At 54.3% G+C, this 23,094-nt stretch overlaps 7 protein-coding genes across 7 annotated transcripts; 5 read left to right on the forward strand and 2 right to left on the reverse strand.

Annotated features, from left to right (window-relative positions):
- The first annotated feature begins 10 nt into the window (after positions 1 to 10).
- PUNSTDRAFT_146424 (uncharacterized protein) lies at positions 11 to 1,717 on the forward strand. The gene is made up of 8 exons (XM_007388175.1): positions 11 to 196; positions 264 to 368; positions 424 to 703; positions 764 to 877; positions 935 to 1,017; positions 1,070 to 1,128; positions 1,196 to 1,342; positions 1,412 to 1,717. Exons 1-8 carry the CDS (start codon positions 30 to 32, stop codon positions 1,519 to 1,521), a joined length of 1,065 nt encoding a protein of 354 aa, XP_007388237.1. The 5' UTR covers positions 11 to 29; the 3' UTR covers positions 1,522 to 1,717.
- Positions 1,718 to 4,053: 2,336 nt separating this feature from the next.
- PUNSTDRAFT_108195 (uncharacterized protein) lies at positions 4,054 to 5,873 on the forward strand (the record flags this gene model as incomplete). The annotated part of the gene is made up of 3 exons (XM_007388176.1): positions 4,054 to 4,068; positions 4,128 to 4,545; positions 4,597 to 5,873. 3 exons carry the CDS (start codon positions 4,054 to 4,056, stop codon positions 5,343 to 5,345), a joined length of 1,182 nt encoding a protein of 393 aa, XP_007388238.1. The 3' UTR covers positions 5,346 to 5,873.
- A 787-nt stretch (positions 5,874 to 6,660) lies between these two features.
- On the forward strand, positions 6,661 to 8,107 carry PUNSTDRAFT_146426 (uncharacterized protein; the record flags this gene model as incomplete). Its single annotated transcript, XM_007388177.1, has 4 exons — positions 6,661 to 6,752; positions 6,805 to 7,082; positions 7,130 to 7,357; positions 7,415 to 8,107. Exons 1-4 carry the CDS (start codon positions 6,677 to 6,679, stop codon positions 8,105 to 8,107), a joined length of 1,275 nt encoding a protein of 424 aa, XP_007388239.1. The 5' UTR covers positions 6,661 to 6,676.
- Positions 8,108 to 8,210: 103 nt separating this feature from the next.
- On the reverse strand, positions 8,211 to 8,423 carry PUNSTDRAFT_76079 (uncharacterized protein; the record flags this gene model as incomplete). Its single annotated transcript, XM_007388178.1, has 1 exon — positions 8,211 to 8,423. A coding segment is annotated over one exon (213 nt), but the record flags the coding sequence as incomplete, so codon positions are not given.
- Positions 8,424 to 9,523: 1,100 nt separating this feature from the next.
- Positions 9,524 to 11,834, forward strand: PUNSTDRAFT_146427 (PLC-like phosphodiesterase). The gene is made up of 9 exons (XM_007388179.1): positions 9,524 to 9,921; positions 9,998 to 10,080; positions 10,142 to 10,535; positions 10,588 to 10,828; positions 10,876 to 11,013; positions 11,067 to 11,120; positions 11,174 to 11,329; positions 11,378 to 11,570; positions 11,619 to 11,834. The coding sequence occupies exons 1-9, from the start codon at positions 9,778 to 9,780 to the stop codon at positions 11,785 to 11,787; spliced, it is 1,572 nt and encodes a 523-aa protein (XP_007388241.1). The 5' UTR covers positions 9,524 to 9,777; the 3' UTR covers positions 11,788 to 11,834.
- Positions 11,835 to 16,873: 5,039 nt separating this feature from the next.
- On the forward strand, positions 16,874 to 20,395 carry PUNSTDRAFT_146428 (CBF-domain-containing protein). The gene is made up of 9 exons (XM_007388180.1): positions 16,874 to 17,423; positions 17,482 to 17,596; positions 17,665 to 17,784; positions 17,848 to 18,437; positions 18,496 to 18,889; positions 18,941 to 19,075; positions 19,132 to 19,443; positions 19,510 to 19,731; positions 19,789 to 20,395. The coding sequence occupies exons 1-9, from the start codon at positions 16,978 to 16,980 to the stop codon at positions 20,275 to 20,277; spliced, it is 2,823 nt and encodes a 940-aa protein (XP_007388242.1). The 5' UTR covers positions 16,874 to 16,977; the 3' UTR covers positions 20,278 to 20,395.
- On the reverse strand, positions 20,382 to 23,018 carry PUNSTDRAFT_146429 (amidase signature enzyme; the record flags this gene model as incomplete). Its single annotated transcript, XM_007388181.1, has 10 exons — positions 22,490 to 23,018; positions 22,296 to 22,421; positions 22,095 to 22,205; positions 21,889 to 22,042; positions 21,572 to 21,833; positions 21,461 to 21,520; positions 20,971 to 21,410; positions 20,858 to 20,920; positions 20,639 to 20,803; positions 20,382 to 20,582 (listed from the first exon to the last, which is right to left on the reverse strand). Exons 1-10 carry the CDS (start codon positions 22,516 to 22,518, stop codon positions 20,382 to 20,384), a joined length of 1,611 nt encoding a protein of 536 aa, XP_007388243.1. The 5' UTR covers positions 22,519 to 23,018.
- Positions 23,019 to 23,094: the final 76 nt, after the last annotated feature.

Consider the following 23,094-nt stretch of genomic DNA (forward strand, 5'->3'; position numbering starts at 1 on the left):
AAAAACCGATGGTCATAATCACCATCGGCATGGCTGGCGCTGGCAAATCGACCTTTGTTCAACGAATCAACTCTTACTTGCACTCGGTCGACTCTCCGCCATACATACTCAACCTTGATCCGGCTGTTAGTCATGTTCCGTTCGAGCCGAACATTGACATCAGGGATACGGTCAATTACAAGGAGGTCATGAAGCAGTGTGTGCTTCTCCTTCGTTGAGAACCTCAGGAGCACGTTTCTGAGACGGGCGGTGCGCGGTGAAAGGTACAACCTCGGACCAAACGGCGGGATCGTGACGGCACTCAACTTGTTCACAACCAAGTTCGACCAAGTGCTCGACCTCGTGGAGAAGAGGGCGGAGACGGTTAGGTCGGCTTGCTGATGTACCTTGCCTTCACATAATCGCTCACGAACGTCACATCAGCCATGTTATCCTAGATACCCCTGGGCAGATCGAGATTTTCACCTGGTCTGCATCTGGCGCCATTATCACCGATGCCGTCGCTGCGTCCTTTCCGACGGTGGTTGCCTACATCATCGACACCCCGCGTACGACAGCGCCTGCAACGTTCATGTCGAACATGCTATATGCATGCAGCATCCTTTACAAGACAAAACTGCCGTTCATCCTCGTGTTCAACAAGACGGACGTGCAACCATACGATTTTGCCCTCGAGTGGATGCACGACTTTGAGGCCTTCCAGGTGAGGATGCCGTTTCCCTACGTTCTGTGCATCGTCGCTCACAGTGCTTCGCCGCTGTAGGAAGCACTCGCTACCCATCGCGACTCTCGGGACTCCGAAGGAGAGCCAACATATATGAACAGTTTGATGAATAGCATGAGCTTGGTCCTCGACGAGTTCTACAAGCATCTAACGGTACGCGCCTTATGATGGTGTGTAACGCGACTTCGTTGATCTGATGTTCGCTTTCAGGCAGTCGGCGTATCGAGCATGACAGGAGATGGTATCAAAGAATTTTTCGACGCCGTAGAAGCATCGCGAGGGGAATATGAGAGGTACGGACATAGTCTTCGTACTTCTCTCCTCCTTCTAACTTTCAACCTGTAGAGACTACGTTCCGGAACTGGAGCGTGCTCGCGCTGCTCGTGAACAGTCACTCAAAGCCGGTAACGGAGAAACCAGCTCATTATTTGGGTGCAACCGTGACTGACCCGTCCCCGCTCCCTTCGACAGTGAAAGAAGATTCTATGAACCGGCTCATGAAGGATCTCGCGATAGACCGTGCTCAGAACCCAGAAATGGCGGCGCAAGATCGCTGGGACCCAGATCAGGAGGAAATGGACGAAGACGACGACACGGAGATCGGTATCATCGACAGAAGTTCGTACGGGCTTCTGCTTTGCCCTTTACCTCGCTTTGGCTCTTACTGATCGCACCTCCTTCACTCAGCCGAGGGACCCTGGCCTGGCGATGGGCGCGGAGAGTACATCGACATCATGAAGGTCCGACCCCAAAATGCTCGTGATGGTATGGGAAAGAACTGGCCCAAACCGGAGTAAGGCAGGAGGCAGCAACTGTAGGATTAGGAGAGGTTCCTTGCATCAGAATAGCGTACACACGTGCGACTTAGCACGGAAGAGTCATTATCAGTCATCGGCACATGATAAAAAACCTGTGCCCAATGCTCGGCCTTGTCTACAGCCAGATGGAATCCATTATGCAGACCACCGATTGATACCGCACACCATGTATGCCAAAGACAATGATTAATTCGCTCATGTATACATATAAAGGTTCTGATAGCAGACACTCGAAATGGCTAGTAGGCATAACCGGCAACGCGAAGGCTTGGTTAAAGACGAATGTAGGGTGCTCTGCGCGTTTGATAAGTATACTCGATGTTGTCATATATCTATCAATGAACTCACAAGGTGGAGGAATGAATCGACCTAGTCGGTCTCGCAGACGCCACAGCTCCTGCAAACAGGGCCTATGCCGAACTTGATCGGAGGGCACGGGCAGCAGGGGAGTTCAATGGGTGTGATGGTCGAGGTGACGGATGTCGTTGTAGTATCAGCCCCATACTGGGGGCTAGCAGCCGCGATACCGGCGAGGGCGGCGACGACAAAGGAGACAAGGCGAGCGCTGACCATGTTGATATAGGTGTGGTGGGGTTGGTTGCGAGTGCTCGACGATGAACGCTTGCTTGCTCTTCCTCTCAAGGAGGGCGAGGGTTTATATACCCGTTGAAATGAACGGAAGTCGGCTGCACAAGCGAGTGGGAGATCCGTCTAGACCGCGAGGCACTGCTCCCACAAAATGTATACGGCAGTATACCCTTCCGTCGCTGGCACGAAATCGTGACCGCGGTGGTGCAGCGCCGTGGGCTGCATTTGGTCAATATCGACCCGGGCAAAGAGCGTTGCAAACGTTCGAGTCGGCGCCATCATTTTTGAAAGCGAACTCCGGGATCATCGGGTTATTTTCCGGCAGAACGGGCGATCGGCGCAGGGTGATGGCGCAGTAGTCAAGCAGCCCTCAGGACGAGGTGCCTCGGGCTTGAAGCTCGCCATAGGGTCCCTTGGTTTGCAAGTGTGAACCGAGCCTAGTATATTGGAGATTTCGGGATAAGGCCGTCGGCGCAGAGAAACTCTGAGTACCCAACCAGTAAATAGCGCAGAGAGATGCAGTGTCGTAGACAGAAACAGTTCGCAATCCTCGGAAAATGTATTCCCAATCTTCGATATTACAGGAGGGGCACGGCCACGGATTTGCCTTAGGGTGCGAAAACGCCTGCGGTGCCTGGAGAGAGGGATGACGTGCATGGGGATGGTAGGAAAGTTCCTTGGGAAACCGAGACCAGAGAATGTAAAAACGTCGGGTTTCAGAAATCAACGCAGTATGTGTCGTAATGGCCACGGTGTCCCAGCACTCAACCGGCGGTCAGACTGCTTTATAGGAATGGTACTCGTTGATGAAGAGCATACTGATCTCGCGTGGTTGGACAAGGAGTCTCAGGGTGGCATGCACTGCGGGAGAGAGTAATGGCAGAGCGCTGGCTGGGAAAAATGATCGCAGCGCTCTCAAGTCTCGGCCTCGGAGAAAGGATGCATGAGCACCTGAAGCACCGAACAACTCTAACCGCTGGACACGAGATCCACGGCCCTTCCACGGGTTGATAATGCGCTGATAGCCCTGTAAAATGTGGCATGAGTACGGTAGAACGGCGGCAAAATGTAGGGCTGTGATTTACCGCTCCGCTAAGCAGCCGTGGTCAGATGGTTGATTTAGAGCTTACTTGACTTTACTATAAAGTGCCCCGAGTCTACTGCCATAGGTCAGGACAGATTGTCACAGGAACGAGAGATGCAGGGCCATCGATTTCTTGCGATCATATTAGCAGCTGCGCTCTCTGTCTGCTGCGTCAGCGCATACACCACAAGCTGCACCTCGAGTTCCTTTCCAGCGTCCCCTACGCCCCCATGCTGCCCATGTCCGCCGAGCACGGCATCACCGCCAGCTGGGTGTCTTCAATGCCCTTGCCCCACGATCCCGCCTTCCCGGGCCTGACACCGGTGTGAGAATAACTGATACCTGTTCGCCAGCATGCTGACGGGCCTGTCTACGTCAGGGTAGTATGCACACCCGCGTTGGGTATCCGGTAGGGACAAGGGAGGCGAGATTATGCTTAGTGATAACGGGGACGATGTGATATTGTTGCACCATGGCGTTGCCTCAGAAAAGAGAATATCGCCACCTGGTGCAGTTCATGATGTAGCGTGCAGCAGTGAAGGTACGAATGGAGCAGACTGAACACCATCCCTTACTCAGGTCGTATTTGCTGATATGTTCCGGGTCCAGTGTCCGGTGTTGAGGATATTGTTGCTGCCAGATAAGCCATGGAAAGACTCATGTACAGACTAATGAGTCAGACAGGCTGTGAGCGTCAGGTTGAAAGGGCACTGACGCTCGCACAGCGGGAGCACACGTGTGCTGGTCACTGCCTTTCGGCCGGCAACGTGCGGATCTAAAGTCTAGTATCCGCACTGCTCTACGACTCTCCATCTCCCACATCCTCGACGGACACAACCATGACCGAGATCAAGGCAAGCGACGGCATTGGCCTTATGGAATTGTAAAGAGTTGACTAAAGCTCGCGTTACAGACAGCCACTCAGAACAAGCTTGCGATGTCCCGCGCACTGGGCGCAGCATTCCTCAACCATCAAGTCGAGCAACTCGAGCGGACCGTCAACAACACTGGCCCTACCGGCGGAAACTGGCGTGATAGAAAGCTGTCTCCTTCGCGGCAAGCTGACTTTGTTCCTCGCGGCGCCAGTGGCAAGCGCCCGCCCTTCAACCCTGCTGCAGGCAAGCCACCGCGCCGCAAGGGGGGTGAGGCGCCCGAACGCAACGCGCAAGACACCGGAATAAAGGCCGGGAGACGGTCTCCGGAGAACGCGAAGAAAGAGAAGATCGCAGATGTTATCGTGATAGACGCCAGCGTCCTTATCCACTGCATTGGACAGGTCAAGGTGTGGTGCCGCGAGGGCAGAGAGGAGGTTCTGATAATCCCTTTGGAAGGTGAGTTGTCATGCGCATGCTGTATTACTCTATCCACAATGTCCCTCTTAGCCCTCAATACCCTTGACCTCCTGAAGAAAGGCACGAGCGCCCTCGCTCAACGCGCCCGAACCGCATCTCGCATCCTCGAAGCTCAAGTAGGTACCAATAACCGTGTTCGCGTACAAAGCGACGACGCCTTCGTTCCGTGGGACAACATTTCCTTCGCCGAAGACGGAGCGGCCGTCGCTCATTCCCCCGAGTGGGTGCGCCGGACCATCTGCTGTGCTAGATGGGAGGTCGACAACGAGAAGAAGATCGAGGGAGGAAAAACTGAAAGGGCCAAAGTCGTCCTCGCCATTCTTAGTCAGGCCGCGCCTCCGCCGAATCTGCACTCCCCAAAACCATCTGATGGCGCCGCCGAAACCGCGTCCCCGGTGCCGCTCCCTGTTCCCCAGGTGCATGCCAACAAACACGAGCCCCGATCCTCTGGCGCATTGGTTACAGCATGGGCTCGTCGCGCTGGCATCGAATTACTAGAGCTGCGACCTTTGCCGGCTCAGGAGGACGAGGATCGGGCCAATGGACGCCGTGGCCCAACGGGCCAGTACGGCCGTCCTCCCCGTCGCGGCGGTCCCGGAGACAACGAACACCGCCGTCCATCTGTGTCTAACGGTTCGGGTGGTGGCGGTGGGAACAAACCAAATGTGGGCCTTGTTGAGCGCCCACCCGCTGTCAAGGCCATGATGGACATTGTCGCCCAACCAAGCAAGGTCGTTAGGGTCCTTGCCCGTGGCGAGAAGCTCGACCCTGATACATAAGCTTCCGGTATGGCCAGCAAGTCAAACTTCCGGCAAGTACTACGCTCTTGCCATGACCTATCACCATTGAGTTGGCGCCGTAGATGCCACTCGATGGACTGCGACGGACTCGCTCAAGGGTCGCTTGCTGTCGAAGAGCTGGTGTACCGGCCTCTCCTTGGTGGCGTCTTGTCTAACAGATTGCCATCGTCGTGGATTGTGTGGCACGTCTCGGTCTGTCCTCTCGCCTCGGACTAGAAGACATTAGGCTTGAACAGTCCAGTCTCTCGGCTCTCATCCGTTCAGACGTGTACGAAGATCGAAGCCTTCTCCCCTGTACGGCTGTTGAAGCATGACGCCTCTCATGATAGCGCATCACGCGGAAGCTCCATTGCTATCCCAATTCCTCGTGCATGGTGTATGCACCAACGCGCACCTCCTGGATACAAAGCTTTATCTTTACATATGCAAAACCTTATTCTCCTGTCCTCCCCTCTTGATTATGCCTGTTACGTATGTCATTGATGAAATCATATAGACTACTCCCCCCACCTGAGCCATATCAACTAATGTTTGGAACTGTGGTCATTACAGCACCTTGTAAATCGATAGAGCAGCCAAAAAAAATACCGATGTGCCACGAAGTTCTCGGAGAATGCAAATGCGTCATAGACAGAGATGCCGAGATTCGCGAAGGTCATTGGTAGTGTTAGTCAGCGCATTGGCCGTTACAGCTCCACTCGTTCCGTCTCGTCTTGCCCTCCCAACGGCGCATCCAAGGCGCATCCCTCGATATTGTCCCGCACATTCTTCACATTTTATTGGCCAATGTTGAGCTGCCGCTTCGTCGCACAGAGTGTACGGGTGCCTAACAAGATGCCGGGATAGGATAAAAGGTGAGGCTTGTCGCAGCACTTCGTCCTCCAAGTTGTCTCATTTGTACATCAAGCTTGCTCGTCGTAATGCCTCTTCAGGACGAACCCCAGTCTGCGCCGCAAACCCCTCATCCACCAGCGCCCGGGGAGGCATTTATCCCCCGTCATCCTCATGCACGTCCGAATCTGCGCCCGGGTTTCATTCCTCCGCCATTCCCAATGCCATCTCCCGAACCTCATATGTGCCGTGTTCCCCTCGTGGACATTGCCAATCCGATACCTGGTCTTCCCTGGCATGCACCTGCTGGACCTGGGCTGTATCCCACTATGCCTCCGGCTCTACCGATGCATCCGCCTGTTGGTCACTATGGGCACCCCATGTATCATCCGCATGCACTGCACGCTTAAGATTGGCCTTATCAACCGGTGGCATATGGCCATGCAGCCGCAGGGATGCCTCGTGGCCCTGCAGTAGCTATGTCAGCCCCGTCTGCAGCAGATTTGTCTCGTCGTCGGGCTCCTCGTCAGGAAAATGACGATGCTGCCAACCGAGGTATTTCACTACTGTTTTTTCTATTTGTTCATGTTAAGAGATTTCCTGGCAGTTCGCGAATTTAAGGTTGTTGGACATGTTGGATTGCGCGAGCCCTCTGCAACATTCCCAGTCCTCGGAACACTGTGGAGTGACGTACGCATGGCTGTCTCCAGCTGGTATGGTGTTGAACCCCAGTCCTCTCGCCTTGCATGGAAGCTGTCCTCGGAGAGCAAGAAGAACATGAAAGCACTCGAATCTGATCTTGACTTCACGAACGCGGTCGTATCGGTTACAGACAAAATGCAGAGAGCGAAGACTGCAAAGTATTGGCTAGACGTGTATGATCTGGTGCGTAAATGGTCTCTTCATTGAACATCACATTAACATCTTGTCAGAACTGGCTTGACGCTGACAAGAACAAGAGCGGTAAATCTGGACAAAAGCGGCGTCGTCAAGATGATGTCCCCAATGTCGAGTTCCCTTCGGAAACGCAGGCAGCCTGTTATAAGAAACTCGTCAAGAAATGGGCTTGCGAACAGCACCGTGGCTGGTGCTTCATACGCCGCAACGGGGAGCACGATGCCCTCAACTTCAAAATTCTTTCGCTCTGGGCGGAACAAATGGTACGTGTTCTGGTTTTTTTGATGAGGAAGCGAACATAACTGAACAATTATCTGTAGTCTGAAGGTGTTGCGGATGAGTGGCGACCTCCCGAAATGAAAGCCTTTGATCATGTGCCTAAACGAGCAAAAGTGTCTCATGGCTCGGTGCCCGCGATCAACATTGTCCTTCCACATGGCTCTTTCACGGTCGATACTACCCAGCCTCAAGACGGTGGATGTACCTCGACCATGGGGGCAGCCTCTACACCGCAACCGAGCACCTCTACATCTACTGCCATGCTCGATGCTGCTTCGGTGTCTGCAACTGCTGGACCATCTTCCATCCCGACGGCTAGCCAACCAGTGGGAGCGACTCTGTCTCCCGAGTATCCGTGTGTAGAGGACCTCCTCGACATGCTTGAACGTCGCAAGCCAGGCTCCGGATATATGACCATGCTCGATCAGCTCCACCTTTACGGTCTTATGACTGCTGACGATATCAGTCGGTGCAATCGGGAGACTCTCCAAAGCATGGTAGACCTCCCAGGCGAGTGGTGCTCCGATCTTTACAAGCTCGCTGTCGATGTTGCAGGGGATTGGCACCGCATTCGCACAGTTGAGCCAAAGGGTTCGACACCGATGCAGACCGGAGTCGGCTCGATTTCCTATGCCGAATCTGATTCGGAGTATGACGAGTTAGATGAATCAGGGTCGGAGTCGGAGGACGGTACAGGGTCTGATGAGGTTGTTGCAGCTCATCGCGACTATTAGGGTGTTCCTCTCATCATCGTTCCGAGGTAGGTCGATAGTATTATCACTTGCTCCAATTTTCTGTATTTCTACTCTATTTGACTCGAATGCAAATTGCCCTAGACTAAACATAACCAGAGTGTGCAAACCAACCTCGCGCTTTTTCGGGAGTTACACTGAATACAGCGTCATACAGCATTTGTCGAGGGTCACAACGCACATCTCCCTCCAGCTCCCCTAGCACGTAATCCCGGTTAGCACGAATCCATGCCTTGATAGATGAGAAAGCTTCTTCGATAGGGTTGAGGTCTGGAGAGTATGCTGGTAGAAAGACCAAGCGGCGGTTCCTACACTGAAGTCAATGTTCCGGACCAGTCTGAGACGTGTGCACTTACCGTGCCTCAACAAACTCCCTCAGCTCCTCTGACTTGTGAATGGATGCGTTATCCACAACAAGTACAGAATTGCGAGCGGGAAACTCTCCCATTGTCTCAATGAGACCACTAACAAACTCCATAAATGACTCCTGCGTGAAAGACCCCTCGCGTATCGAAAGATATCGGATGCCATCGAGAGAGAGCGCAGGAAGTATTGAGTAGCTAGATTACAGTACATCAGATGTATCCCGGAATTTGCAGTTCACTCACCGTTTTCCTCGAATAAAGAAATCTCGTCGGCGTGCCCTCTGCGAGGACGGTGCCCACCCAGATTTGCGGCGTGCAGAGCGCCTATCGAATGCACTTTCGTCGGCGAAGACAAGCTGCTCAGCATCATAATAGCGGCCAATGAGCATCATGTATGCTATACGAGCATCTTCGTCCCTTTCCAATGCAGGACGCGTAATCTGAGCAATCATCGGTGTCTGTGCATAGAAATTATGCTATGGCAAGACTGACTTCCTTATATGTGATTCCTCGACGGAGAAGTGTTCGTGAGATGGTGGAGATATGGGTATCAACATTACACATGTTCAGTAGCTCGAGCTGCATCTCTCTGAGTGTAATGTCGGGTTGGCGTTCAATGCAACCCTCAAGGAACTACAGAGCGTGTAAGCTTGGATGGTTCAACTATGCGAGATTGATACGAGCGTACTGCAGCCTCAAGCCCATTCAGCAAACGGGGCCGACCTGGAACAAGTGCCATCTGGACCACGTCGCCAGTGTCTCGAAACAACTTCCGGACTCGACGTTGGGTAGGCTCGGAGACTCCTGTGAGCCGCTTGATTTCATCGGGCCTGAGCTCTTGATCAAGTGACATTCGTAGAACCATCCATTTTGTTTCAGGGGATATGTGGCGACGATTACCGGGCATGAGCGTCTAAGGCGAGGAGACTGTTCGGGTCGACGTCGTTGCCCATCGTGTGCTCTTACTGAGGCTGTACTCAGGCTGTATACGGTGCATCTCTCACACGAGGTCCACGGCGAACACTGCGGCAAACGCTTCTTCGCAACCCCAGTTTTTCTCTCTGCTCTATCGATTTACAAGGTGCTGTATCGAATCCGGCAGCCCGTGACCCGGAAGCGTTCCGCGCTTCACCAGGACGCTCCGACGCGACTGCAGTCTGGGGCACGGCTCGGCGGCACAGTTCTATTTATTACCACCGCCAGCGTTGCACTGAACACCAACTTACTCTAACGAAACCGGTACTCGAATATAACCTTGGAATCTCAGCGTCAAGTCGTTGGCGGAACATGGCGGCCGACTTGGAATATGAATGGAGACGGACCCTCGACGAAGAGTACGGTCTCGAGACCAGGGAGAACGTCGAGCCGCCCAAGGACAGACAACTGAGGGTTAGCCCCGCTGCCATTGAGTTCTTGACCGCTCAGGGGCTTGTGCGTTTACTACCTCGATCACTGGGCGCTTGGCTGACTTCGCTGGTCCGTGCCCGACGTATGTCCGCTATCGTAGGACGCGGGAACGCTACTCCAAGATCCTATTGTGCAGCCACCTCCCGTGGATGATACCTTCCCTCTGACCAACTACTTCATATCGTATGTACATACAACTGCCCGGTTTCCAGCAACGCTCCATCAATAATACGATTGTCCGTAGATCATCTCATAATACCTATCTACTATCTCGGCAGATCCTAGGAAGGTCATCTGCTGCATCCTATACCCATGTCTTGACCCATGGAGGACGCTGCGTTGAGATCGACGTCTGGCCCTCCGCGCAGGGGCCGGTTGTTACCCACGGACATACCTTTTCAAAGTCGGTCTCCTTTCAAGCTGTCTGCCTTGCAATCGGCGATGAAGTCAAGGGAGGAGACTGGCCTGTCTTCGTCAGCCTGGAATGTCATGTGCCTCCCAGCGGTCAGGATGAACTCGTCAACATCATGAAAGGTGCTTGGGGAGAGAAACTGGTGGATGGCCGCCTTGAGCTTCAAGACGAAGATGAAAGGGCGCATGTCTCCCCGAGGGATCTGAAGGGGCGAATACTACTCATGGTGAGTATTCCTAGTCCACGTGTCCCAATTCCCTGGCTAATACGTGGTGTAGGTTGAGTACTATCCGGGCAAAGAGAGCAGCCTGGTTGCGCGCGAACCTGACGAATCCTCTTCATCGCTATCGCCCATCTCCTCCGAAGACGACCTGTCCACAGGTGCACAATCCGGCGCCGAAGACCTGGAGACGAGAGCAGCCCGTAAACGCAAGTCAGGGACTAAGATTGCCGACTCCCTTGCCGCGCTCGGGTTCTATGCCAGGAGCATGAAACCCGGAAAGAACTGGCTGCAACGGGGTATGTCGAATGAATCCTGATGTAACCTCATGGATAACACGTCGTAGATATTAGCGATCCTCGTCATGTTCTCATCAATATATCTGAGACGGCGTTATCCAAGCTTTTACCTCACTCTCTTTCTGATCTTATATCGCACGCGGAGCGCCATCAACGCAGAGTGTATCCATACGGACTACGAGTTGGTCAGTCGTTGCAATCTTCGCGGTGCATACCTTTTTGTCTCACGTGCCATCAGGCTCTAGCAATCTTGATCCCTTGAAGTTTTGGAGAAATGGCTCACAGATCGCAGGTATATAGGGACGTTTTCTCGGGCAAAGCGCGCCAGCTAATTGTCACCGATAGCACTGAACTGGCAGACATTTGACCGGGGAATGCAGATGAACGAGGCGATGTTCATTGGAAGTCCCGGATGGGTTCTCAAACCCGGCTCCTTACTTGGGATGTCAGGCATCAAGAGCCGTCTCCGGCTCACAGGGGACATCATGTATCTCAGTTCCCGTATGTACATGAATCAATCCCTCATGCTAGAAGCTAAGCGTTTTGCAGTACCGCTCCCAGAAGGCAAGAAGGATCTTACAGCGTACGTCAAAGCACAGCTGTTCCATTCCAACGGCGAAGAGGAGTGGAAGTCTGGTAAATGCAAGGCGAAGCGCGTTGACGGGAATTCGTCGATCGCCGATCTATCGTGGAATGAACGTCTTCAATGGGAGTATGACTCGGATGAACTCGTTTTCGTTCGGTATGCCTTTTCTCCATGTTGAATGCAATGCCTCTGACTGTATCACAGGCTTCTGGTCATGGAAAGCCAGTTCGGTCGCGACGAACGACTGGCTGTGTTCTGTGCTCGCGTTGACTTCCTTCAACAAGGCTTCAAGATGATCAGACTGCTGAACATGAAGGGCAAGCATACAGACGCTTCGTTGCTAGTCAGGTTTACTATAACTGTCGTGGAGTAATTCCGCAGCTGATTCTAAGTTATCTCCGAAATATACGTGAATCCACCATGCACCGGCGGGCCGCAAGTCGCCTCGCTCCTATGTTCTTCGGATGATTCGACATCTATCTCGACTATCAAAGTAGGTTCATCTTGAATCATTTGGCTTGTCCGCAATATTCAGACTGGCCTTATCGCTCTGCGGACGTGTCAGTCAACGCAACATGAACACCTGCAGCAGTCGATCTGCCTACCTTGGTCTCAAGCACAAGAGCATCCACCGCCCGAGTTACATGTTGGTGATGCGCGGGCAGCAAATCGGACGGGCTCGCTGCATGGGCAGCATGCGAGCGCGCCGTTGGTTGTTGGCGACGGTGAAGCCGCGGCGACGGCGACGAGCGCAACTACGACGGCGATAATGCGAGTGCTAAACATCGTTCGAGTCGGGTTGGGGTGGTGCTACCCTCGGCTCCCTCAATCCGAATTTATTCGCCAGAAGAGACACGCGCAAGCGAACTCTGCATCAGAATACAGGTCCCCTCCATGCGTCTCAGGCTCAGATGGATAGCGATGATATTGTCGTCCCGGCCGATTGGATTCCAAAAAAAGCTCCTTTTCGTTCTTTATCTGCGAAGTACGGAGGACATTGGCCGGCCATCACTGCGGCCAAGCGCAGACGTGCGTGGAGTACAATCCAAACGGGAAATTTGACAGACGTTGGCCCCGTCCCTGCCCTATCTGACCGTCCCTGTGACCGCATTTCAGGGATGCCGCGTACCCGTGGCATACGGAAGCATGCCGAAGTCGAAAATGATGTGCATCGGCGAATAGCAACGAACAGCCACGATGCTTCGGCGATCGTCCGAGGCCTGCGATCAAACGTCCGTCGAAATGCTCCCGCGCGTACCGGCATCAAGCTCGAGCTCAAGGTGAGCGCTGGATCATGCTTTCATCACGTTCATATTCGCCTCCATCCCCGTAATCCATATGATAAATGATCCTCTATCGGTGTCGCAGCGTGATCAGGCTTCCTTCATTGTTGGCAGCCTGTTCATACTCGACTCAGTTGTATGAATTGTCAGAACGACGGACAAGCATCCATACCCTGCGACTCAATCACAGGCACACCCTCCGGTCCTCCTGCATGTAGGTGAAGCGCGGGCCAGCAACGCGGGGGGTTCGATAATGATGCATGGACAACAAGGAAGGATCGTTCCAGTTGCTGTGGTGGACGTCGGAATCGTGGTCGTAGCGGTCGGCGACGCAGCGATTACCGCGACGAAAGCGAACAAGACGGTGGCAAGGACGCGTGTGCTGAGCATCGTTGAACTGGGGTGCCAATGTAGCCTTGTAGCCTGCAGTTCCGCTCATTTTATGTCGTGCAATCGAAACATAGCAGAGATCTTGACATTTAATTGCGGTGCTGCTCGGTGCCGACATGGACGCGTTGCCTGCGCTGGTCCGCATTTCACGATGTTCATGCCCTGAGCACGTCCTGGCGCACGATCACACGGCCGACGCGTCCGCTGCATGCAGGCTTGGAGAATGGAGCATTGTCGGGGTCAGCGGCACATCTTCTCCGGGGGTGGGACTCCGAGGTAGAAGGGTTCAGCGGGAATGAACTGAGTCACTGACTTTGATGCGCCGTCGGTGAGTTGAAATGGCAATTGTCGCACGTACTCTTGATTTGGGCGCCGTGGTGACATTCAGGGACGAATCCAAGAAGGGTGCGACTTGGATTTGACAAGGCTGGGTAAAAGATAAAACATCCAAAAATAGACATACATGAATTTGCGTTGGATCTGGCAGTTTGATTGGAGGTGAATCAGGTACGCGGCGCAAGACTGGAGGATAGTATACTATGCACCCACCCCTAATGCAACATCGCCCCCTAATGCAACATCGACACAAATCCCATTCCCGTTCCTTCCCTGCTCAGCCGTTCGTCTGGAAAAAAATTCTATGTACTCTCATACATCTATACATACTGTGTGTAAGAGCTGAGGTGGGAGCGAGGCTTGGTTCGGGCTACAGAAAAACATTAGAACTGCTCGAGTGAGTTGATGCAACATGTCGCGAGTACTCCACGGCCTCGCTTCGCCGGATCGGTAACGCAAATTTTATGGAAATATTTGGTAGTGCTTATGACCTTATATAATATCCGCCACGCTATCCCGATTTGCGATTGGTTTAGTAGTGCTGCTGTAGGAGGAGGTTCAACACAAAGGACGGTGTTGGCGTGACGGATGAGTTCAAACTCCGCCTGCGTTGATTGGCTTGAGCCGCTTGAGCCCTGCGTTGCGTTCCAGCCTGTCCTATTCCGGCACCTCGGCAAGTCGTGACCGCGTGTGATGATCTCGCAACTTTGGCTGGTGCTCACTTCGTCTCGCCGGCATCTCTCTAGCAGAGTTGAGGCTGAACCAAAATATTTAAGACGCTGCATGACATATCTATAGCATCTTTGCTATCTACTGGTAAACTTTTAGACGATTTCAAAGCAATTTGAGGGAGATATAACCCTAATGCAACACGCGTTGCATTAGGGGTGGATGCACAGTAAAGTCATAGACGAAAATCGCCTTCCATAAACCGAACCGTCCGATTTCCAAAATGCGCCCCGTCGTAGCTATCTTATTCATCGTTGCCGGCTTGGCCGGAGTCGTTACCGCAGCAACCGCGACCACGACCGCAACTCCAACGCCAACGGCAGTAACGGGCTGCTGCCCTTGCCCGACCCTGAATAACAAGCAGTCAACAATTATCAAATGCAAGCCCTGCGATTGCCCACTCTGAGTAGGCCTCTTTCGACTCCGGTGGGGACGCTTCTTTTGCAAATCAATATATAATGGCCTGACATCGGCCGCTTCATAATGTAGAACCAGAGAACGGAGTTGTTGGGGAATGGTTCCTGCGCCGGCACGGAGTTCTTAATGTTGTTCCGGTACTCGTACTTTCGATGAAACGATCAGAATGCAGTGACGACCGGGACCATCGGCTCCTTGGCATCTTCAGTCAGCTTGCATTTCCGGACAGTGCATCTTCCGCTGACAACTGCTAGCACCGCCTGCCATCCTCTTGGAGCGGACTGCAGTGGTCATGCATACCAGATAGCGCTGACCGCCTACACTGAGGAGCCCTGCGAAGCCGATGGGTTAAGCAGGATAGAAATCGACCATCCTTGTCATGAGAACGTAAGAATTCATCCCCAGCATAACCGAATATGCGTACAGGTTCTATCCTCGCGCCACTTGTCGCTACCGTCATCGGCCTGGCGGTTGCCACTCCAGCCTCGGTTGATTTACGCTTGCCGTGTTGTCCTTGTAAGACCCTCGGAGGAGGCGCTATTACAGTCAAGCGAGAGGCAACGCCTACGACAAAGGCAACCATCTCGCTGCCAACATGTCGCGTATCTCCCGATTGCAATTGTCCGTTGTGATGCGGTTTCAGGGGCGAGCAAGGTAAGAACGCCAATTCACGTGTTCTTCTGTATAAGCTCATGGATAGAGCAGCCGCGGTTACGTTTATAACCGGCGAGGAGTCCTGAAGGAAGGAAAGGGTGGTATGACCGAGTTGGGCTTGAATGGGTCCTCGACTTCTTCATGACTTCCAAGTGAAACCTATCTATTTACCGGCTATATAGCAACTCGCACGAGTATGGACCTGAAAAGCATCAACAAATATAGACTCCTGACGTTGACCACCGCGCGGAAGGTGGCGCGAGCGTCGACAGGCCTGGGTGTCATGCATGATGCGAGACATGAGAGAATGCATGGACAGTCCGTGTGCGTGGATTGACGGAAGCGGCTCGGACGGTGGTGCACGTGCCACGAGAGATATAAAGTCAACTGGTGGAGGTCGAAGGAGGGCCAATTATCCTGAAATGCACGTCGCACAAGTCAAATTCATCCTATGCGCTTTCGCCGCGCTTGTCGGCGTCGCGACCGCAACAGTCACGCCTACACCGGACATTGGCTGCTGTCCCTGCCCGCCTCGCAATCTCCTCAAGCGGGACGCGGTCATTCCAAGTTGCAGGCCGTGCGCTTGCCTACCATGAACGACATCAGGTAAGGCACACCCTGAACACAGAGAGAATGCCATGACGTACTTCTCCGCCGTTACAGAGTACTCCGATGAAGGCGAAGTATACGGTGATAGATACCTGAGCTGTGTAGCGCTTGTGAGAATGGAACGCAAACGCTTGAACGCCGTAACAAGGTTTTTGTCTATCCTCTCTGGATAGTCGAGGAGCAGGTCCGGACTGCTCGGTTCTTGGCGCAAGGGAACTCTACATCATTCGGTATAAGTCTCCGCCCGGATCTGTGCCAAGCAATGACCGTATAGGCTGTTTGGTCGGTATGCAGAGATGATGGCGCTGCGTTTGATCTGTGGGGTCAGGATGAACACTTCGCTCCTTTCTACCAAGCGGTCCCGGAAGCCGGGGCTGGGAATGCATAGGGCGTCGTGTAGTGCACAAGGGTCGTTGGCGTCGCCTGAGGGGTCCGACGTGTTGCGGAGTTCCGAGCTCTGAGGGGCTTGGCAACCTAGCCAGAGGATATAAAAGCTGTATGACGGGGAAACCATAAGGGTATCAGCGACAGCAACGCGCAAAACCAACACCTCCATGCTCACTATTCGCATCATCGCATTGATCCTCGTGGGCTTCGTCGGCGTGGCCGTCGCCACACCAGCAGGACTGCCGTGTTGTCCCTGCGAAACGGCTGTCAAGCGCGAGCCAGCTTTCACCGCGAGGGGCGGAATAGCAACGCTCCCGGCTTGTATCCCTGGGTGCGGATGCACGGTTTGAAGGGAACTGCAGATTGACCAGGATACTATCACTGGAGGCAAGATTGACTTCGATCCTGTGCATCGTGTCTAGTCTCATGTATTAATTCAGGAGAATCGTGGGTTATATGAGTATCCGGGAGTCGCTTCGGGGGTGGATATGCGCCGCTGGTTATTGTAGCAGGAATGGACCACCACCAGCTATGACTCGTTGACCAGAGCAATAAATTTCCGTATATACGGAGTCCCTTGAGCTTTCATCGAGCCTGAATTCGAAATATTCACAGCTGGCGCAGTACACGATCAGATGGAAGAGAGAGAGAGAGAGAGAGAGAGAGAGAGAGAGAAAAGCACAGCCACTTTCCCACGCTTCATTGGCCTGCCAAAATCTTTCCGCGCTGCTTGTGCCCGCTACGCTCGTACAAGATCAATGAAGGGCACAGGCAAAAAACCACATTTACTTGTCGAACCCTCTCCGCAATGGTTCACCCAACTATTGCCTCTTCCTGTGCCCTCCAAGCCGCTAGCTGTAGCCTCACCCGCCAAAGTCACGGCGCTCCTCGCGCGCGCATCTTCCCTACACGATGCGGAACTCAAAACCTATAACTCGTCCGAGAACAAGGCCGGGATTGCATCCTCGTCGGCGGACGCGACCTTCTTGCAGAAAGTGTTGCAGGCCGGGACGCTCAGCGACAAGCTCAGCGCTCTCACGCTACTCGTCCAGAGTAGCCCGCTACATAACACGAAAGCGTTGGAGAGTTTGAAGGGAATGGCGGAGCGGGGGAAGGGGAAGGGAGGGAGGGAGGAGAGCTTGAAGGCGTTGCGATGTATCGTCGATTGGTGGGTCGGCGGAGGAGGACCAAGCAGAAAGCTGAAGTACGTTAATAGATCCTCATGCAAGCTCCGTGAATTGACCGTCCGTGGTTTTGTGCAGATACTTCCGTGATCAACCTCTCCTTCATCCTGACGTTTCGGAACGTCACCTCCTTATATGGTATTTCGAAGACTGGTTGAAGAAGTACTTTTTCTCAGTTATACAGATCATGGAGGTACGCGTCGCTTGTTTGCTTTGACATACAGACGACCTCTTAGCTCACCCCGGATCCTCCCCCTCTAGACGCTGTCCCTCGATCCATTGCCATACGTCCGCACGCAGGCATTGTCCCAGATCGCTGCCTTACTTCGCTCGCAGCCTGAGCAAGAACAGAATTTGCTGCGTTTGCTCGTCAACAAGCTTGTACGTCATCCAATACTCTCACCCAATGCATACAGACTTGTTTGATCTGAATTGACGTTACAGGGCGACAGTGACCGCACAATATGCTCCCGAGCGTCGCACCACGTACTGCAGCTGCTACAGGCTCACCCGTCCATGAAGCTCGTCGTTGTCCGCGAAGCCGTTTCGCGCATGTTCCATACCGCGCTCTCCTCGAGCGCCTCAGCTACCTCCAAATCCACCCATATTCGTTTCGGCGACGCCGGCCCGAAGGGACATACGAAGGATACTCCGAAAAGGGGGCAGCGGAACATGCACGCGCGTTACTATACGACAATCACGTTCAACCAGATCGTGCTGACTCCCAAGGAGCGCGACGTCGCGGTGCAGCTTATCAATGTATATTTCGATCTGTTCAAGGATCTACTCGGGGAGGGCGGCGAGGCGGATGACGCGCAGTCCGTCAGTGAGAAGGGAGAGAAGGACGGGGGGAAGGATAAGGGAGGGAAGTTTCAGAAGGAGAAGGGCAAAGACAGGAAGGGCAAAGGGCGCGAAGTGAACGCGGACGGGATGTTCACCGAGATCGAAGACTCGAACTCGAGGTTGATATCGGCACTGCTGACCGGGATCAACCGTGCACTCCCCTTCGCCAAAATCTCGGAAGGAGATCTTGGGTAAGTCTCGCTCTGCCACTTCCTCTTCGAGCTCCTCCTAACGTACGCGTTCTTACAGGTTCAACCGACACATCGACACGCTGTTCCTTATCACGCACAAATCGACCTTCAACATCTCCTTGCAAGCCCTCGTCCTCATCCACCAGATTTGCGTCTCGCTCCGCCGCCCATCCCCCCCATCCTCCTCATCAAAACCATCTGCGTCGTCCTCGGGTGCGCAGGTGCAAGATCGCTACTACCGCACGCTTTACGCGTCGCTTCACGATCCCCGACTGGCGACCTCCAACAAGCAGGCGATGTACCTCAACCTCCTCTTCAAGTCGCTGAAGTCGGACCCGAATGCGGCAAGGGTGAAGGCTGTCATCAGACGGTTCGTGCAGGTCATCGCGAGTGGCGCGTTTGGCGGGTGCGGTACAGAATTTATTGCGGGCGGGCTGTTCCTTCTTGGCGAGGTCCGCATTCCGGTCATCTCCGGCAGGACATGGGCTGACGAACATGTATAGCTCTTCAGCACGATACCGGGGCTCCGTGCTATGCTTACTACGCCACCCTCCAAATCAGAAAACGCAGAGGCATACGACCCAAAGAAGCGTGACCCCCAGTATGCTCACGCGGGCTCGTCGCCTCTATGGGAGCTCGTACGTGACTTCCTCGTACAAGCTCGCATTCTAGCGATTCTAATGTTATCCCATAGACGCCCCTCCTTCACCACTTCCACCCTTCCGTCGCCCTTCACGCGCGACAGCTGCTCGCCTCGCAACCCGTGACCGCCCAGCCCGACCTTGCGCTCAACACTTTGTCGCACTTCCTCGACCGCTTCGTGTACAAGAACCCGAAGAAACCGAAATTGAAGGGTGATAGCGCAATGCAGCCCGCCGTCGCAGCCACCCTGGGGGGAGGGGCGACGGGCGTGCATCTTCGCCGGGGCGAGGTCACGGACGGTCTGGGATTGATGAACGAGGAGCAGCTGTTGAAGCGACGACCGGAGGATGTTCCGGAGGACCAGGTTTGCATATTTTCGAATTTGCATTTTTCGAGCACCGTTGTCTGACCTTGTGATCACGGCTTGTAGCTGTTCTTCCACAAGTATTTCTCGGCTAAGAAGAGAAAGGAGGCCGCCCGTTCCAAGGCAGCTAAGAGGAAGGAAAGGGGCGAGGACGAAGAAGATGAAGAGGACGATGAGGGCGTCTCTAGCGATGACGACGAGCACAACGACGAAGATAAGGGCCAGTCTGCGGAGCGTGGATCTGAATCGGAGGACGGCAGCGACGAAGAGGAAGCCGAGATCTGGAAGGTAACGATTCCAGCCAGTGACTCCCATATCGTCAAACACTAAATTGCGTATCTTTAGGCAATGAAGGCGACGATGCCCCGCGAAGAGGGTGACGACGATCTGCTTATGGACGACGAGGATGAGGATGACCTCCCTTCGGACTTGGATGACGCCGTGGCCGATGACCTGTCTGCCGACTCCGACGCAGAAGCAGGTCCAGATGTGGCCGACGATGATCAAGAAGAGGACGAGGATGCCGAATCCGCACAGGATGACGATGATGACGATGATGGTTTATCGCTTGCGGAGGCGTCCGACGCCGAAGACCTCGTAGACCTCGACGAGGAGGTTCCTGAAGGCCTCATCCCCTACGATGGGTCTGATGCGGGCACAGATGAGGACGAAGGAGACGCCGAGGAGTGGGGCGGTATCGGCGGTGGTACGAAGAAGCGCAAGCGCGCTTCCGAGGTCAGGAGGGGACGGAAGAAGCTCAAGTCGTTGCCCACGTTTGCGACGTACGAAGACTATGCCGCGATGATCGAGAACAGCGCAGAGGATAACATATAAGTGGGAGAGTACTGCATCAAGTCGTGTTGCTCTACCTATTCAATACATACGGCTTCTTCGGCCCCAATCCCGATTACCGGTTATACATACATTATGTGGATGACTCAGAGAGCCTTCCAATCACCCAAATGATCCTCTAAGGCCAGCGCAGCGCGGTATATTGTCAGCTCGTCGTAGTGTTTCCCGATGATTTGCAGAGAGATGGGCAACTTCAAGTCTGCCGGACCCTCGGCCGGCGGCAGCATCCCTATGGGCATAACCAACGCAGGGTGTCCCGTTTGGTTGAACATGGCGCAGTTCAGATTCTGGCGGAGATAAATCGGTGAGCGAGGGATGCAGGTTGCTTAAACGGAACGATTACCTGTCCAACGGTCTTCGCGAGCTTGGCAGCTGGCGTTGCGTTCGCGTCAGCAAGCGTGTTTGCCGGAGCGGGGACGGCAGGGAGTACGATGATATCGTACTCGCGTAGACGCTCGTCGTAAGCATCACGCAGTTTTCGTAGAAGGTTTTGAGATTTTCCGTACAGCTGAAGGACGGTTTAACTTCGAATGAAACAGTTGACAGGTGGGATAACGCTCACCGTTGGATACTTGTCCCACAAATACAATCCGTTTAACATGAGGTTACTTGCAGAGGGGAATAACTATAGGACTGTCAGAAGGAATGATCAGTCCACCGGAGCTCATGACATACCTTGTCCCACTTTTCCTGCGTCCACGGCAAAAACTTGTCTTGCAGATCGTTCAGGTAGAGCTGCCTCCGACTGCATGTTGCGCCGATTCTGCCCATATAGCCCGCCATGCGCGTGGCAGCGAGGTGGTACGCCGGTCCGCGATTGTGGATAGGTATGCTTATCTCTTCAACGACGGCCCCGAGTGCCTGGAACTTCATGCAGGTCTCTACGACCCTGGCACGAACGCGCGGGTCCATGGCTGGCATGTCGAGTCCTTCGCGCAGGAGGCCGATTTTCATGCCCTTGACGCCCTGGATCCGGGAGGCGAGCAGCAGGGAGTAATACTGAGGCACCGATCCGGGGAAGGGTGTTCCCGGACCTTGCCTGTCGTCGATGTTGTCGGCACCCGCGATGACTTGCAACATTAAGGCATTGTCGAGGACATTGGAGGTTATTGGACCTTTGGTCGTGGTAAGCGCGTGCTGATCCACTGAATATCAACGAGCAAACCTGCATGATCGTTCGTAGGTTCGTTGGACACTATCCCAGTGTAAGACACCAGTCCAAATGCTGCACAACTCGGTCAACTCGGTACTGAGGGATGAAGCGCGGCACACTGACTCGGCTTGAGACCGACGCAACCACAAAGCGCCGCGGGCATGCGTATGCTTCCACCCTGGTCCGCGCCAACCGCCAGATCGACGAGGCCTGCACCGACTAAGGCAGAGCATCCCGAGGACGAGCCGCCGGCGCTTCGCCCTCTGCAGTACGGATTGTGAACGGGCCCTGTGGCGGCGGAGAACGAGGCGGCGAAGGTGCACATGCTTTCGCAAACGGCTTGGCCGACGATGGTCGCACCGGCCTCGAGCAGACGGGTGACAACCTTATGATAACATCAGCAACTGTGTAACGATAGACAAACGAGCCGGGAAGCTTGCCGTTGCGTCAAGCTTCGGCACCCAGTCTGTGACGACATCTGTGCCCATGAGGCAGGGTACGTCGGCCACGGCGATGCAATCTTTGAGGCAGACGGTGCGTCCGGCCAGTGGCCCGGTTTTCGTCGCATCCGTTTTCACATCCTTCAGCGTGTACCTGCGGACAACGATCAACCGTTGCAAAAGTCCCTAATAAAGGGATATCTGACCTCCAGGCCCAAGCGCCCAACTGATTATCCTCGGGGTTTGGAAAGTGTACGTTCTGTCGAGGAAACCGCTCACGATCCGGGACCGGATAGTAATCTTCTTCGTCCAGAAGCCTGCCGAGCACCAGGCACGATAAATGCATTAGCGAGAGCGAACAGACACCGAAGCGCCGCAACGAGAACGACGCGATACTTGATACTTACGGCTGTACAGAGTCGTAGAGCGCTTGAAGGAAACGTAGGTAATCCGTTTCCTCCTCTTCCCTGATGTCGATGTCACCAATTTTGCCGACGGTGGCGCGAAGATCGTCGACGGTGACCGGATTGTTTCTGCGAGGTAAGGTTTTGTGGTGAGCACGCCAAGATGCGTATACCCCGGGTTCGGATGCAGAACCTACTCGGAGACGGCGAGTGAAACGACAGACATGGTTTCCACTGACGCAGGGCGATGCAGGTGGAGCGCAAGCGCAGGCTACCGACGAGACGGGGCGGATGGGCTTTAGTCCTTCGTGGGGTGAGGGGATGGGTTCGGAGCGACGCGAACGGATCTTTGAAGGGCATGATGATGCTCTATAGCCAGCGTGGCGGATCTACACACACACACACACCGGAAACAGGTAATAACAAGTTGGCTGACGCCGTCACGATGGCAGCCTGAGGCCTTGGGACCTGGCAAAACCTGGCAACGTTCAGCCTGCGGCACGCATCCCCCCAAAAGTCGAAGCCGGTGGCATCGATAGCGCAAGACGGGCGCGGAACAGCGAGCAAAGATAGGCAGAAGCCCCCACGCTCCCGCAGGCAGGGGAGGCGGAGCGAGCGACCGGACTGCGAACAGCCGCCGGGCGTGGTTCACATCCTTGGCGCGGGTTCGGGTTTGCGGAGCTGGGGCGAGCGGCCGGCGTGCGCACTGGGTACCGATGGAGGAACAAGGCGCGAACCCGGCAACTTTGGTCGGTACCGAAATTAGCCTGGGCAGGGCCAAAACACTGCGGGCTGGCGTTCG

This window comes from Punctularia strigosozonata, assembly GCF_000264995.1.
Source record: "Punctularia strigosozonata HHB-11173 SS5 unplaced genomic scaffold PUNSTscaffold_17, whole genome shotgun sequence".
Lineage (NCBI taxonomy): Eukaryota > Fungi > Basidiomycota > Agaricomycetes > Corticiales > Punctulariaceae > Punctularia > Punctularia strigosozonata.

What these genes read in the sequence shown, in the direction of transcription:
- PUNSTDRAFT_146424 (XM_007388175.1), top strand. Translation starts at nt 30, where the DNA reads ATGGCTGGCGCTGGCAAATCGACCTTTGTTCAACGAATCAACTCTTAC. An exon ending in AAGAGGGCGGAGACGGTTAG is followed by an intron (nt 369 to 423) that starts GTCGGCTTGCTG and finishes ACGTCACATCAG; the next exon opens with CCATGTTATCCTAGATACCC. An exon ending in GATCGGTATCATCGACAGAA is followed by an intron (nt 1,343 to 1,411) that starts GTTCGTACGGGC and finishes TCCTTCACTCAG; the next exon opens with CCGAGGGACCCTGGCCTGGC.
- PUNSTDRAFT_146427 (XM_007388179.1), top strand. Translation starts at nt 9,778, where the DNA reads ATGGCGGCCGACTTGGAATATGAATGGAGACGGACCCTCGACGAAGAG. An exon ending in TCTTGACCGCTCAGGGGCTT is followed by an intron (nt 9,922 to 9,997) that starts GTGCGTTTACTA and finishes CCGCTATCGTAG; the next exon opens with GACGCGGGAACGCTACTCCA. An exon ending in CATCATGTATCTCAGTTCCC is followed by an intron (nt 11,330 to 11,377) that starts GTATGTACATGA and finishes AGCGTTTTGCAG; the next exon opens with TACCGCTCCCAGAAGGCAAG.
- PUNSTDRAFT_146428 (XM_007388180.1), top strand. Translation starts at nt 16,978, where the DNA reads ATGAAGGGCACAGGCAAAAAACCACATTTACTTGTCGAACCCTCTCCG. An exon ending in ATCTCGGAAGGAGATCTTGG is followed by an intron (nt 18,438 to 18,495) that starts GTAAGTCTCGCT and finishes GCGTTCTTACAG; the next exon opens with GTTCAACCGACACATCGACA. An exon ending in AGGAAGCCGAGATCTGGAAG is followed by an intron (nt 19,732 to 19,788) that starts GTAACGATTCCA and finishes GCGTATCTTTAG; the next exon opens with GCAATGAAGGCGACGATGCC.